This window comes from Anticarsia gemmatalis, chromosome 2 (assembly GCF_050436995.1).
Source record: "Anticarsia gemmatalis isolate Benzon Research Colony breed Stoneville strain chromosome 2, ilAntGemm2 primary, whole genome shotgun sequence".
Lineage (NCBI taxonomy): Eukaryota > Metazoa > Arthropoda > Insecta > Lepidoptera > Erebidae > Anticarsia > Anticarsia gemmatalis.
The window spans coordinates 8,996,636-9,013,447 of NC_134746.1; the positions used below are offsets into that span (position 1 = coordinate 8,996,636).

The 16,812-nt window shown below is 36.9% G+C and overlaps 1 protein-coding gene across 7 annotated transcripts; it reads right to left on the reverse strand.

The window, feature by feature from the left end:
- Positions 1–1,632: 1,632 nt before the first annotated feature.
- LOC142983557 (bromodomain-containing protein 2-like) lies at positions 1,633–16,476 on the reverse strand. 7 transcript variants are annotated; one of them, XM_076130551.1, is made up of 21 exons: positions 16,011–16,475; positions 13,785–13,862; positions 13,463–13,615; positions 13,325–13,381; positions 13,046–13,216; positions 12,769–12,963; positions 12,356–12,628; positions 12,170–12,268; positions 11,937–12,086; positions 11,536–11,709; positions 11,214–11,461; positions 10,436–10,770; positions 10,082–10,351; positions 9,718–9,876; positions 9,117–9,239; positions 8,787–8,903; positions 4,968–5,032; positions 3,694–4,752; positions 3,470–3,612; positions 3,172–3,355; positions 1,633–3,017 (listed from the first exon to the last, which is right to left on the reverse strand). In XM_076130551.1, the coding sequence occupies exons 3-21, from the start codon at positions 13,505–13,507 to the stop codon at positions 2,952–2,954; spliced, it is 3,933 nt and encodes a 1,310-aa protein (XP_075986666.1). In that variant the 5' UTR covers positions 13,508–13,615; positions 13,785–13,862; positions 16,011–16,475; the 3' UTR covers positions 1,633–2,951. The 7 variants fall into 7 exon arrangements, with proteins under 7 accessions (XP_075986666.1, XP_075986656.1, XP_075986622.1 ...); XM_076130541.1 differs by having other exon boundaries at positions 3,694–4,755; XM_076130507.1 differs by having other exon boundaries at positions 10,082–10,770; positions 16,011–16,476.
- Between the last annotated feature and the right edge of the window lie 336 nt (positions 16,477–16,812).

Consider the following 16,812-nt stretch of genomic DNA (forward strand, 5'->3'; position numbering starts at 1 on the left):
GAGAGTAGGCTCGTTTTATCGAATAATTGTATTGTCCGTTTAGATCCTACTAATATTATAAATGCGAAAGTTTGTGAGAATGTTTGTATGGATGTTTGTTACTCTTTCACGCAAATACTATTGAACCGATTACGATGAAATCTATACTAATATTATAAAGCTGAAGAGTTTGTTTGTTTGTTTGAACGCGCTAATCTCAGGAACTACTGGTCCGATTTGAAAAATTCTTTCAGTGTTAGATAGTCCATTTATCGAGGAAGGTTATAGGCTATATATCATCACGCTACGACCAATAGGAGCAGAGTACCAGTAAAAAATTATACAAAAACAGGGAAAAATTTTATGTGACGCAAGCGAAGTTGCGTGGGTCAGCTAGTTTGGTATATAGGCAACTGAAGGCCCAGAATAACACAGGCTACTTTTTATCCCGGAGCTCCCGAGGGATCGGAATGTATACGGGAAGGGATTCCACGCGGGCGACAGCGACATCTAGTAGGCAATATAGCAGCAAACGTTTTAAACATCTGTCTCTCACCACTTGGTTATTTAATTAATGCTTTTCCAGAGGTAGTAAACTGGCCATCTAATTAGTTTTAAGAATAACTAGCGTATATTCTGAATTACTGACTGGCTCCGACAATATAATTCAATTCAACTTTCGATTAAAGACCATCCACCGGGCTAAAAGCTCAAACCAAACTCAAAAGTTACCTGAACACCTAAATACGATGCTTGGGTAAAATTTCAAGTCCTAAACCAAAATCTCGGATCCTCAGGTCTTAGTATAGGGGCTTAGATAATTAGAAAATGTGCGTGATCCATCCAGATACCTACCTTTATATGCTTCCAAATGCCATTTAAAGTAACTCACATGAGTGCAGTCGCCACGACACTCTGATAGCAACATTACACCGCTGGACCCATGATGTTCGCTTTAATCAGATGTTTATCCTCATCTTCTAGAAGTTGCTGGGTCAACGGTGTAAGATTGGTCGAATATGAAAATAGTATCTCGGATATGCGATATGTTATGATCCTGATGTAGAATATTCATTGCTCAAGTATACTGGCGCTAATCTAGATGGATATACTCGATAAGTATTGCAACTCAATATCTACCCGCAAATTGTGTATTGGTGCATCGAATAGTCGATTGGATCCCAGTGCCCTAGTATCGATACACTTAAGTTTTGATACGTATCGGGGGGTCGCGCAATTAATATACTTCAGCGTCTATGGCTGAACTACGCCATTATAACGTTTTTTGCCGAGGTTGCAATGTACTTTCACAAGGTATTATTAATTATTTTGTAATCAGATGATTATTATTTTCATTGTTTCACACTAGTTTGATGTCCATTTAAGGTGTAATTTATATTATTTAAGATTTTTAGTGTGCACTGTTCAAAAAAAATGCCAGTATACATAAGTGCACAGAACAATCATATTCAATTTGACTACGGAAAGTGACTGGTCCTTGCAAGCTCTTATACGTTTCCGCCGCCATATCACAAAACTCATACACTGCAATACTATGCAATTCGGTGCGTGGAAAACATGCTGCGGAAGTATTGCCTGGTTTATAACGCCACAGATAATGACATATCTGCCCTGGATGTAAACGAAAAATAATTGTTTCAAATAACACCTTTTATTAAAGTACTTAGGGTAATGATTTTATGTAACAAGGTACAAATGATTTCATGTCAATTTTATGGTAAAAAGATCTCATATCAAAACGAATAATAAATCAATAATTGTGACTAAAGGTCTTGGAGAAATTAACATTCCTCAATAGGATTGTTTATAAGGAACACTTAAAGTGTTAAATCCCTACACTATTGAGCGTCTTATCACAAACAAAGGCAAAGCTATGTGTGTCTCGTCAAAAATGCTCAGCTGCACAAATTGGCGAAAATAAAACATAAATAACAATTTAAACAACACATTACAATATGGAATGTCAATATATTTTACTTCATATCTACATTTGATTTCGAGTTTCGAGAGTAAATGGTTGAAATTAAGTTGCTTAACAATTTACAATGTTTTGTGTAGCATTGTTATTGGTATTATTATTTTATTCCTCATCATGGTATGAGTATGCAGTCGGATTAAAAGAAATACTACATTTCACTGGAGTTATCTATCTACAAACATAAAAAGACATATTCCAATGTAAAATAAATATATTTCAAATCAAATGTATGACATTTGATCTGTTTCAATGACAGGCTGATAAAAAATCTACTAACATTAAGCAATATTTATCGAAAATCGAATACGTAACAGAAATTCCATTTACTAATAAATACAAACCCACGCCATCGCCCATTGCATGTTGAATTACAAGCGACATTCTAATATTATGGCATAATATACTTACAATTATCTCCTCTAATTTCTAAGCGTCAACAATAAATGTTGTTCACGAAACATTCAAATAAGACAGCCATGCAATGAGGAAAGGTGTGAATCCACGTAACAGATTTCATAGTTTCTTTGATTGTCTATTCACCAAATAACATAAAACATGTTGATTTTCCAATTTCAATCTACCTTTCTATAGTCATTAGTAGACACTATAAAACAATTATGGAAGGAAGGAGACGCCTCTAAAACGAAATATAAATATAGACTTACGAATGTAAAGAGAGTTGTTTACCTTTAAGACCTTACATACAAACTTATAATACAAGTTAATGTTAATTAAAATGCAACCCTCTAGTAAAGGCCCATAATATGCGACCACGAAATCAATAATGACGTTACAACAGTTTAAGTATACCTATTCACAGCACTTAACCACATGTTAGTCAACTGGTTCACGCACGAGACGATCACAAACTCACTTCGGTGTCACACTATCACCATAATTATCGATTGCATTGACGTAAAATTTATATTTATATACTCATATGTACAATTTATTATAACGTCCCGGGAGCACATTACAGCGATTCCTCGAATGCCGCCATCAAATCACTCTGCATGTTCATGTCTATCTGACCCGCCATCTGAAACGTTCAATTCAGAACTCGAGTTAAAAGTTTGTCGGTATGTATAAAAACGAAATCATTAATTAAAAATTATATAGGGCTGACCGCATATATGAATCGTATATCGAAACGAGTGCGCAACTAGTAAGCTAGAAAAACAAAATATACTCACGGCCTCGCGACGGCGGCGCTCCTGCTCCCGCTGGCGTAGGCGCTCGCGTTCAGAGGCGGCGGGCTTGTCGGGCGCTGCAGCGGCGGCGGCGGCCGCGGCCGCGGGCGGCGAGGCGCGCGCCACGGGCGACACGCTGGGCGACGCCACCTCCGCGCTCTCCGCCTTGCGCACGCCCTGCCCCACCCTGCAAGTGTGCAACATGTTGCTTCTTATACCGATACTTGTGGACCTCCGATTAGTATTTTAGGAATAGCTATCGACTTCTCGATGGGGATTTACAGTGTGCTGACGATTTTACCTCATCTTATCCTCGTCGGGATGTCGCCTTTCCGTTTCTTGCCGCTGTCTTTCTCTCTCGGCTTGTTCTTTTTTCCTTAGTTCTTGCTGTTCGATGAGTGCTCTTTGGCGATCGATTTTTTCACGCGCCTGTTTTTTGAAAGCCTAAAAATAATGTTCCGTCATGAGTAAAACAGATTTTTACACGTTGTGCCGTAGCAGCTATTCATTTACGAATGAACCTACCTGGAAACTATCGATGATAACTGGCTTCTGTTTTATTTGGTTATTGGTACTCATATTTGGTATACTCTGTGGGCTACCAGCTTGCGCTAATGAGGACCACGGATTCATTTTTTGTGGACCGTTCGGGTCTTGCTTGAGTTTGAAAGCTTGTACAAAGTTAGAGTTCTTCGGGTCTTCCATTTTCTTTTCCATTTCATACTTGGTCCGTTCGGACATATTGTTCGTCACCATGTTCGGAACTCCCATTAAGTCTTCAATGGGTTTCGGCGTGAGCAGCGGTTTTATTTCCTCTTTCTTTACGGCAGGTGTTAACAAACAAGAGGGATTAGACATATTGTGATGAGACTGTGCAATGACACTGTGTTGCGTCGATGGTAACGGATCAAATATGGATGACACGGGTGCAACGCCTGTCATACTGGGTATATTAGGATTAACGTCGGGCCTTAACATTTCGCGCTCGTGGGGCATTTTGTCGACAAATCCATTATGGGATGGAAGATACATATCAGTTTTAATCTCAGGCACTCGGGCGACTTCCGTCAGTCCTCCGAGCTGGGCCATCAAGTTTTGATGAGCGGTGTCCGCCATCATTTGAGGTTTCGGAAGCGAGAACTCCTCCTCCAGTCGCATCGATGACTCCGAAACTCCGACACTGACATCCATAGGTACGTCAGCTTTCAGACTTCTCTCGAGACTGGCCAGAGACCTTTCAATCGGATCTATGTACTGTGACGGATCCACTTTATCGAGACCATTTCGAGTTTCAGTTTTAATGACTGGTTTCACTTCCTCCGGTACACGAACGACAGGAGCGAGGGAAGAGTCAGGAATAGAGTTGGTGGGGTGCGTGGACACGGGAACTGGCACCGGCAACAAGGGCGCGGGCGGCACGATGGGTTCCTTGAGTTCAAGTTGCGGTGGCGGAAGCACCTCCGGTGGCGCCACACTGGTCTTCACCTCAACGGGCGCCGGCGTCGCCATCTCGGGTGCGGCCGCCACAGGCGCGGGTGCAGGCGCAGACGTAGCTACGGCAGCGACCACAGGTGGTACGGTCTTCTGCTAAAATAACAAGAAGCATCTTTAAAACCTCCATCTTGTTTAAATTCAATCACTTATGATTCGATTTACGACAAGTAAACATACAAAAGGCCTTGATTTAGATTGTGTTACTTTACAAATCGACTTCTTTTATTGTTTTTATATAAGTGTCGTCAAAAGTAACTATATTATTGGCAAAAAGGTATGTTCAATTGAACAAAATAGATATTTACGGCTTGCGGTGGATGCTGGTGTTGCTTCTTCGCCTTCTTTTTGGGCGTTCTGCTCGGACCGGTACCTGCAAAAATAAGGATGCACGAAATAGACAGTGATTCTAAACAGTAATACCTACTACTATACAAATATACTTAACTTGACAAACAGCATCACACTCCTAGTCCCAGTACTCTCTAATCTTCATACAAAGATTTATATAGGGTGAGAGGAGAAGCCATGTGTACATGTAATGTTCACTGATATCTCACTGCTACATAAAAAATGAATATATAGCATTTGTAAACTGCTTTCACAGACTTATTAAAATAAGGTCAACATTGTTGACAAATATCGATTTTACCTAGTGTTCAGATCTCAGGGCAGCCAAATGAAATTCAATGTAAGTTACTTAAAAGATTTACTTAAATTGTTATATATTGAAATATATACAAAGTTTATTTCCACTCACTCTTATATCTATTAATTTTTAAGTCATGAGTTGATTAAATCAATCTTACATAAAATTTAACACACATAGTGTTTCTGTTTACATGTCAACTCTCTACATTATTATTACAACTAAATGTTGCGTTGAAATAACTAATTGCACCATGTGTACATACTATTTGCTTAAAATCAAAGTTACATTGGATCTCTCAACAAATTCAGAACCCGTTAGGTCAGTTATAACATTTGTATACCATTTCAACTATTTTTATTAATTTATAAACTAGCTACAAAATAAATGGTGTTTTATTATTTATTTAGCAGACTATAACAATGAGATTTATCAGTTCTTTACTAACGGGCCCATATATAAAAGCAAATTAACATTACCAAGTCTTGACAGATAATCTCTAGTATGTTCTGACAAATTTATTGCAATGTATACAATTAACTTCTTTGTTCATATCCTCCGGCAAGGAAGGACTCCTATATAAAATATTATGTTTACTACATACTAACTTATATTATAGATCTTTTGAAGCAACCTGCAATTGTACTTGATAAAAATATATACTATGTAAGTATTGGACTATTGGTTATGGTGTTCTTGTTTGGAAGCTTCCTCCCTCTTTTCTTATATAATCAAACAAAATGTTATACTCTAATTGTTCTAGTCAGTTTTAATTGAGCTACTCAATCCGAATAATATACTCTAAAATAAAAGGTATAGGTACATATGCATAGTGTAAAAACTTTCTAAATAAGGTGACAATAAAACATAAATATACAAGTAAAATGCTCAACATTTTACATTTTAGGTCAATCGTAAAATGTGATGTATGTGACATAAATAATTTATTTACATCCAACGTTGGTTCAACATGCCTAATCAAAATATAATCATTTTTTATTTAGGCCATTGTACAACCTAAGTAGTTACAAAAATTGCTTTTACGTAATTTGAAATTTATGAAAAAAGCTAATAAATTAATAGAAAAGACAATTTTTTGACGTTTTTTAGTAAATGGTCTGTAAAACATAGATTTATTATTGATTATTGAACTATAACTTCAAATAAAAAAATAATTAAAATTACATAAGTTACTTCAATCTTCAAGACTGTGGTACATAGTTTTATCTCATTATATAACATTATATACAGCTGTATTAGAAGCAGTACTTTGTTCCAATTTACTTTAATCTAGGCTTGATTTCAAACAAATATGAAAGTAGAAAGAACACTCATGAATAAATTCATATTTGCTTGCATATCAAAAGTGTTCTAACCAAATGTTTAACGTCAGTATCTACCAGGCTCCAAAAATGTTACCTCAAGCATTTACATGTTCACAGACTTCCTTAAAATACATTATGTTTGATACACTAAAACTGGCTCATGTATCTAAAGCAATGCATCCATTGTAAGTACTTCACATTCAGGTATAAATAATACTACTATTTTAGTATCAGCATATACCGAAACGAGTAGTATTATAAAACCATGTTTAGTTACAAATTAAAGCCTTCCTTTTAATTCTAATATACATTACAAAATAATAATTTATATGCCTGACGTAACAATTATTTTGGCAACTCACTGATAGATAATGGAAAAAGTCTAGTGCCCATGACAAAATCAGATATTGTATAAAAATACTCGTTATTATGTATTATTAACAAAGTATGCAAACAATTTGTGAAGGAAGGAGGCCAGCTTTAGGTATTTTTATTCTCAAATATAGACAATTTTTGATCACACGTCACATAAACTTTTGAGAGCAAGCATCAAAGTGTATCAAGCATTAAACCAATAAAACATACCTTTTCAGAAAATAATTTTTTAACTACAACATGTCACAAAAATACATCCTCATTGTAACAAAATGAGAACTGAGACAATGATGGGGCTAATTTTGCTTGCTAAGTTGGTATCCGTCCTTACACAATTGTTTGCATTATTCCCTACGTGCTGCGCTGACTCGCCAGCTGCTCTCGGTGCTCCTCTTCGCTTCGCAACACTGGACGTACCGACACTACTATCTATCCTTGTGCTTATCGTAGCTTCCAAGCCTCAATCATTATTATGTGGGTTTAAATTTCACACTCAAAAGCAATTAGTAACCGTGAGATCTGAACTTTCCAATAGTAATATTCATATAAAGATCAATATTTTTAAGGATGCAAATGAAATAACGTCGCATTTGAGGACATGATATAGTTAAAAATATTAATGTGAAAAGGTATTTTCCTATTGGTTTATGAGCGAAAACCAAATAACATTTCTCTTACCGGCACCAATATCATAGTATCAGCGAACACCAAAGCTGGCTTCTCCTTCTCACTAACAATGGTTTTGTGCCTTTACCAACATTTCTTATAACGCGCAGCCGACTATGCACTCGATATTATACATATTGAATCAAACTTCAGGTGGTATCCCTCTCCAATATCACAGTAATGGAAATTATATTTACTCAAAACTACTCTCAAAGTACTCACTCATACTCACAACACAAACATAGAACACAATTATTATGGGAATTTTAAGAATTTGTTAACTCTCTTGTGAATAGTGGTGCTGTCTTGGCTAAACTCATACGCATTGTTAAGCACCAGAAATTTTTATTCCCCACCTAACGAAACAATTAGCTAACACAATCATACTATGGCTCTAGAATCCTTTCCTTCTTTCACATTGGCTAATTTTAAGGAAACAAAATAATACCTATTATCCACACTATTTTCTAACACTCCTGATTTAACACTCAGTGGATGCACTATACCCACTCATTTACTAAACAATAAATGAGATAAAAACAACTGCCCATAAAATAAAAAAAATATGTTTTAAATTCTCAATAATGAGGCTTTAATAAATAAATACTATATAAAATAAGGGGGGCCTTCGCCTTCCCTAGACACACTGTCATTTCACTAATACAAGTTCATACTAACAACTACATTCTCTTCAGCTGATGTCCCCTTCTCGTGGTCATACTCTTGCCATTCATACTGTCACTGACATTAATTTCAGACTAGAATTAAAGTTTAACAGTTAAAATTGCATTTCAATTTTAAAATATAGTGTGTCTCTGTCATATGTTAAAAAATACTGGCAAAGGTAAAAACCTTAAAGTCCGTCTTTGAAAAGTATACGAAAAAAATTGCTAACAACCTATAACTATTTATATATCTCAAGCATTTGAACATATCCATACAAAGTGAAATATCCATCTTAATTTAAATGCAAGTATCATTAAAATCTATTACTAAAACTGTAATTTACATCGTATGGTACAATGAAGGTACCACTCAGTGCTAACTTTGTGTCTGTCTGTGAACGAAATGATAGTAATCGATTACGTAAGTCGTCGGCAATGTAATCTAACCTGCTTCACTGTCACTGCTGTCCGAGGAGCTGGTGTCGGTGCTCGACGACGAGTTCGAAGAGTCCGACGAACTCGACGACGACGACATGCCGCCGCCCAGCGCCTCCTTACAACCTTCTGTTGACAAATATCACACATTATTATAACATACCAAAATATATCAACGGTAATATTTATGGATGATGTTTCTACTCTTTCCCACACAGGTGATTAGTATATGTATAGCTCAGATAAATTGTAACTCACGGAATTTTGTCACGCACCAGTAATATAAAATTTTGGTTCTAACTTACAATTTCTATAAATGATTCAGAACCAAACTGTACTAACCTTTTTTCTGTTGCTGTTTCTTATTTGATCCCAGCTGTCCAGATACATCTTGTAGCCTTTTTTCTAATTCCTGTTTCTTTTCTGCTATTTGTTCATCCTTAGATTTTCCAGATACCTTACGATCTGTTAAGCAAAAATAGTGTGAGATGTTTGCTTTACAGAAAAAATGCAATACTAATGTTTCACCAACATTATTTTCCAATTGGATGGAAAGGAAAGGTGTAGGGATATAAATAGGAAATAAAAAGGATAGAAAAAATAATGGGGTTACAGGATTGTTATGGGTGTTCTAACAGGTTTAATTATATTTAAGTCGTGAAGAACTACTAAATAAATTTACGTAAGTTAAAAATACAAACCATTTAGAATAATTGCAATCACATTCTCATCCCACTGCCTTTGCATAACATTTAATTGCTATTGAGGCAAATGCTAGTACCAAATTGAACAAATTAAAATATTTGATCGCGCAAATTCTGTGTAATTTGAATAACAAGTTGAAAAGTGCACATTAAAAATAAACCCACTAGTGAGGAGCTAGACGGAAAGGAAAGATAGGAATAAGGTAAATAATGCTGGATCCACTCACAATAAGGCTTACGTGTCTTTTTCCGAAGACATGACGCGACGTAGTTTTCTAGTTCCCGAAGCGTAGACGGTTTTAATGTTTCGAAATCAATTTCGATTTCGTCCGGATTAGAATCTCGCAATGAAGGTTCTCTGCTCTGTATGATGTGCACCACTTTGCCGAGTTTGTCTCCTGTTTGCAAACAATATTACTCAATTAGTACCCATAAAGCACAAGCGATGACTATCGAAATAGTCGAAATAGTGTTAATATAATAACGTACTATTCCAACAAGACAATAGAGGTAACAAAATATGCTTAAAAAATTCCGTCCGCCGATGGCACCGCAGTGGTGACCGGGCGGTATAAAAAGCGAGGGGCAGCTCATATAACGTACCGGGCAGCTTGTTGATGTCGAGCGACAGCTGTCTCTTCTCGTCGTAGGACATGGGCTTGGCGACGTCCTCGTCCTCGGAGTCGTGGTGTCCGGCGGGCGGGTGCGGCAGCGGCGCGGCGGTGGGCGTGGAGCTCTTCTTCTTGGCGGGCGCGGCGGCGCGGGCGCCCGCCTTGCCGCCGCCCGCCGCGCCGCCGGCCGCGCCGCCGCCCGCCGCGCCGCCGCCGCCCGCGCCGCGGGCTCTCGCCGCCTTGCCCCGCGCTCCGCTGCTCGCTGTACACGGGAAAAGCGTTAGTTCCGAGTTCGATCCGACGAGAGACCCGACGGACGGACGCCGCGGTCGGCTCCGAGGCTCACCTAGGTTGTCGCCGATGTTGTTCGCTTTCGCCGTGTACGCCGTCGTCGCGCTCGCTTTCGGCACGGCGTTGTTCGATATTGATGTCTTTTTCTGCTTATCTTTCATTTTTTTCTTCGCCTTCTTTTTTGTATTAGATTCCTCTACTAATTTTCTCATTTTTTCTTGTAATGCGAGTAACTCTTTTTCTAGAAGCTTAACTTTATTATTTCTCTCCTCTTCCGAATCGTCCGATTCGGACTCTGACTCGGATCCTGATTCTGAACTAGACGCTGAACTTCCCTTGTCCATGTGAGGAGCTCCTACGTGGATAGGCTCATCGGGAATTTTAGCATACCTATGACAATAAGACAACAATTTTCAAATAAGAATTATGGATATATATACAAAATAAAATGTTACTTAGTCTTCACTGTCATGTCTGGTCCATAAAAATTTGAACAGAGCAAATTATGTATTTTGGGTGATGAACCTGATTATGTTGATCATATTACTGCAATTATACTTTTATCAAAAAATCCGATATCCTAATAAGAATAGTATTATTGGCTTCTCGAAATACATCAAACATGTTCTCATTTTAACGCATTTTAAGCCAAATGAATTTTTAAGTCATGAACGAAATTTTGCAGCAATAAAATATGATTAGTTGTTAAGATTAATAAGAACTTGAGACCAATAACTATTAAGTAAGCGAGTTCCTGTAATTGTGGATGTATCAGTAATAGGCTACCAGCCCCTTAACATGATGAAATTAATTTTTATAAAGTTAGAACTCACCGCATTTCAAAGACGTCTTGTAGTTTTCGAGCCATTGCAACAACATCGTGGTCCGGAGGATTGTATTTATAACAATTTGTAAATATTAGACGTACATCCGCAGCGAATTCAGCAGCTGTTTTATATGCTCTACTGTCCATTTTTTGCTTCACAGTCCCGAGGTCCATAGGTTTTTTAATAATATCAAAATAATCATGCAGTCCAAGTAATTCGGCGTCTACAGGTTTGTAAAACGGCCACGCATAACCCTGTAGAAACAGATAATTAAGACAAATTGCACAATTACCAAATACTGCAGCTGTATTATTTTCATGAAACTTACTGAATGTTTCTTGGAAAAAAGTTCCTTTAAAATCTCATTACAGCTTTTCAGTGCATCTGAGAGTTTCTCTTTACTTTTAGCCATCTGTGGAGTCATAGCAGAATGGTGGGAGGCACCAGCTCCGCTTGGAGATAACCCACCCATTTTGAAGCTATCATCACCTGCCCTGTTTGCCTGTGTACATAAATAATTCAAATCAATTCATCTTTTACATTAGACTACTGGCCATAGGTAAATACCATAACCTAAGAATACATTATAAACACTTTTTAGCACAGCGATTGCGGCAAAACGCCATCTCTTAGGGACAAAAGCATTCCTGCAACATGTTGGGCAGCAAGATTATTGGAACTCGGCATAGAGGAAAAATATATGGAAAATAAACAATCGCGTAAATATACCTTTTTCTGCCGCCCACTTTCTCTTCTTGTGGATATTTTTGCTGGTTTGGGACCACTCTGTTGATCAATTGTAGGCGTCGTATAACCACCTTCAAAGGAACTACCCATCGGTGTAGTAGTGTCGGCTTTTCTTTTAACACCTTTTTTCACCTATCAAATAATGTTCCAGTTAAAACTAACTCTCTTATTTAAAAAAATTACAAGCAACTTTTGAAAACGTTCATTATACTGACCTTAGCGGGTTGAGTTTGCGATAACGTCACTGCCGGTATCGCCGTAACGGGAGGTGCAGCGGGCTGCGTTACATGAAAACTAGAGGGTTGCGTCGCCACCTAAAAATAGCAGCGGTTTTAATGAAACATTTCTATGTCATTACATACAGCTGTATACGTAACGTAGGTCGTAAACCGGGAGCATACCTGCTGCGGAAGGCCGGTGTGCGTGGCGGGCGGCGTGACGGAGGGCGTGGTGATGGCGGGCGTGGTGGTGGTGTTGGTGGAGCCCACGAGCGCGGGGTGCGGCGGCGGCGGCAGCGCCTTGACGGCGGGGCGCGCGGGCGGGCCCGCCGGCGCCGGGGTCGCGCCGCCCGGCCCCGCGCCGCCGCTACTGCTCGTGCCGCGTTTCTTCACACCGCCCTTGCCGCCTTTCGACGGCGCCTCGATCTCCTTCTCGTCCTTGTCCATCTGCGCTATCTGAAGATGGCAGGGTAACCGCAATGTTAGCGACTGATTGTGTCGGTGTTATTTTATTTAAAAAAACAGAATTTTATCTTTGGCTATTTTCCTTCCTTCGCTTCCTTTTCCAATGTTTATTGAGCGTGCGTGCTACTTACCCGGTTTAAAAACAGTTTTTCTAAGGTTTGTGCCATGACGACCACGTCTTCGCCGGGTTTGTTGTAGACGTAGCAGTTGGTGAACATGGTGTTGAAGTCTTGAATACATTCCTGAGCTGAGTAGTAGTAATTGGATTCGAGCCGCTTTTTTATCGTCCCCAGATCCATAGGTTTCTTAATTATTTTGTGGTAATCCTACAATGAAAAATAAAGTATAGAAATTTGACCATGGACAGTGTATTCGAGCTAATAAAATGGAGGAATGAGAAATACATACAGGAAGATTTAATTTTTTCGCGTCCACAGGTTGGTGAAATGGCCAAGCGAACTGATGCTTCCACACTGCCTTCATTACATTCTTCTGTAGAAATTGCAGCTGATTCGTCATCCGCCCCTGCCGCCTCGCGGGCTCTTCGGGTGGAGCGCCATTGACCGGCTCCGCGGTCGGCTGTTTAACGAAAGTAATGAATTGAAATAAAATGCAATAAATGTGACAAAAAACAAAAATTTTATGGTGAACTTATTGAAGCCTAGAGATGATTAAATGAGAATTTACCGTGCTTGTGGTCGCGAGAGGATCGACTGCTTGCTGCATCGTGCTGGAGTCAGCAATCTACCTGCCAAAGTGACACCACTACTGTAGTATTTTTATAGACATGAGACAACAAAAGTACAGCCATCAAAGAACTCTCACCTCAATTGTAACAAGAGGCTCATCCAATTTCTGACTAAGAGGCATCAGCTATATCCTCTTATAACACTAAACCATTCTATCATAATATAAATATGTTGGTGCTTATGCACCTAGAAGCAGGTCATCCCATTCATAGACAAATAAATATCCTACCTGAAAGAAATATATTGAGTGTTATAATATACTCCCCACAGCATGCAACATATCGCTATTATGTCAATGTATATTAATATTGCATCATGTTTTGAAATCTTTCATAAATGTACTCCTTTTGTTAGTCTCGGGTTTAAGGACGGCTAATATAAGTAAATGAGTATGTTACCTTGCATCGGACTGCAGGGTAGGAAAATAAGAATATTGAAGCACCAAAGGCCCTTTTAAACTGCTGAATCTTCTTAACCTGCAACAATAGCAAAAAGTAATTTTAAATATTGAAATGAATTATTTTTGCATAACTTTTGTTACACGAATTACATAATTAAATAAAAAAAACAAAACCATAACACACCGATGCAGTTAACCCTAATAAATATAACATTGAAATCTAATATACAACTAATGTTGTAACAGACATTTATCATTAGATGGAAAATGTTAAGGCATCAAGAGATTGAAACATTATTTTCATTACTATATTTATTCCAAGGCCTATAAATAAAAATTACATAAATAAGGACAAATAACATGCAGTATACTAAACTAACAATAATATTTTGATGAAAAAGAGATACCAATTCAGCAATATAATATTCATGCCAAACACTCATTTCAATTTCATGAATGAGCTGTACTGTATAATGAAAAAGATCTTAAGGTATCAAGTTCAAGTGAAAGGCAGAAGGTTGTCTACATCCTGAATGTGTATTTTTATCAATGAAACAGGAACTTGTTCCATGGAGTCTAAAATTATTGAAATACTATGCTTAAGCTATGTTTATAAGTTATTATAATTGGTAAAAAAGCCTGAGCTTAATAAGATATTTGTAACCGACTTAAGTACAAACGCTTATTAGTTAACTTTTGAGCAAAAGGCAAGAAACTAATGTACCTGACATTATATTGGGTAATCAATGGTCAAAATGTTATTTAAAAACTATTTTAATGCCAATACTGATATGGTGTATACCAGTAACTAAATAATTTTATAGGATTGTGTCAAAAAAGCCCACATAGTTTAAATTATTATCAAGAATATCATATTATCAACTGTTTTAATAAGTAATTCAGCCATGAATGATTTCCCTCTCTTCTTAAGTTCTATCAATCTTTGTAAACAACATGCAAACATAATAATATTGTAATCAACAAGCAGATAACAAGCAGTGTATAGGAATAGGAACAAAACAGCAAGCACGGAAATGATTGTTGTTAAGACTTTTCAAATATAGCTAAATTGTGGTAACACTTTCCTAACCATAAGATTTAATTGATGAGGTTATAAGCAAGTTAGTAATATATAATCACTACTTAATGATAGTGAAAGTATAAAATTTGTTCAGTTTAAGATAACCAAACAAGCTATTTGGTTTATAAAACTTTTGATTTATTAATTCCTGATGCATCAAAATGTCTTTACATTGCTAGAATTTCATGTATGAGAAAAACATTATGCATTTACAATGTATTTAAAAGAATTGAGAACATGATTCAAGGTTATGTTTGATTATCTACAAAATGTTTGACCTAAATTATATATTGATTTTGGTGTCCACAGTGGTTACACATTCCTCACAATATAGGTAGAAAGCACAAACCTTAACTTTAGATAACCAAACACTAGGTTGTTGTCAGTTGCTAACATTTCTACAGGCAGACTCTAACCTACTTTTGGTGATTTTGGTAGATACTTTCATAATGCCAATATAACCTGCAACATGCATGTGTGTACCTTAGACATGCACCTATATATCATCCATCAAACTAATACTTCTACCACCATCAACTACAAGCTTTGGTAATGATAAATCATGGAGAAATTGTAACTTGCAAAATGAGTCATAAGCAACATACATAGCAGCATGACGCTCAAGAGAGTGTATAACTGATCTAGAACGTTCTTTCGGTTCAGCTTTGTATTTCAGCGATAAACAGGTATCAGGTACATAGGTAGAAACATTAAAAAAATAACAGATTTGGCACTAATATATATTTGAGAAATATAGATTATGAATCAAAATATATCGTAGGTACAGCTTTGTTTCTTACAATTATTTCATTTTATAGGAATATGAACAGGTACATATAAAACAAGTATGTAACTACAAAACAATGTTTCTAAAACAATCAGTTATAACCAATACTATAGTCAACAATTGAAGGAGTATTTTAGATTCAATATCATCGAAATAAACTCAACGCTAGTAACTAGAAATGGGAGAAAATTGCCCTAAAGAGGCCATGAACAAAAAGTCGATATATTGCTCAATACAAGCAACATGCACACTCTACTTTTACATATTATGCAGCCCTATGAAAACAGCAACAAAATAGTATGAAAATTACATCAAAATAATACCAGTAAAGCTAAAAATTATGAAAAAAGACTTACGAAGAGATATTAACGCCAATATGGCGGATGAACTAAAAATACGATGTTAGAGTAACTTCTTCAAACGCAAAATGTATCGATTTGCTCCAGTCTAATAGTCACTCCACACAAGAAACTAAACCATAATTACTTAATATTTGTATAAATCCATCGTCTTATTATAACTAAAATCACTGAAATCTATAAACATTAAAGAGTAGCACAACACGACCTCCGAAGACACAACGAACTTCAGACATGGCGGCCAAACAAGACCAAGAATGACGAGCGTCTCTAGGCATAGTTAAATTTTCATTTTGCACTGGAAAAGAAAATTCTAAAAAATCAGCATAAGAAAATGTAGAAAATGAGTGTATTTTAAATTTTCATAAGAATATTTTTCAGGATTCCATATAGATCATAGGATTGATTACGATAGCGCTGTACTTCGGTTCTTTGGATTTTATATGGATGTTGCTCAAGTTTAGCATAAAAATATTTAATTGGCTGAAGCTATGCGCCGTAGGGTTGCAACTGTAATAAATGAAACACGCGATTGTGTACACTTTACTTTAGATTGTAGAGTTTTAGTTTGTATTATTTTTTGAACTTTTTTTTAGTTAAATTACAATTTATATCTTTTGTCTTCCTATTTATAAGTTTATAGTATATTATAATTATAATTTATTGTAAATATTTTCAATTTAGTTATAATACACATGCGCCATAGTTACTGATAAAAATACAATTAACTAGATTTATTACGCATAAAATACTTATAACATATTATTGATTATCCTCGACGTGTCTAAATCCAAGGATA

Coding starts and splice junctions, on each gene's coding strand:
- LOC142983557 (XM_076130500.1), bottom strand. CDS start 13,507: ATGCCTCTTAGTCAGAAATTGGATGAGCCTCTTGTTACAATTGAG. Junction 9,877..10,081: donor CGACATCAACAAGCTGCCCG/GTACGTTATATG, acceptor GTTTGCAAACAG/GAGACAAACTCGGCAAAGTG. Junction 3,356..3,469: donor CCCGACGAGGATAAGATGAG/GTAAAATCGTCA, acceptor GCACACTTGCAG/GGTGGGGCAGGGCGTGCGCA.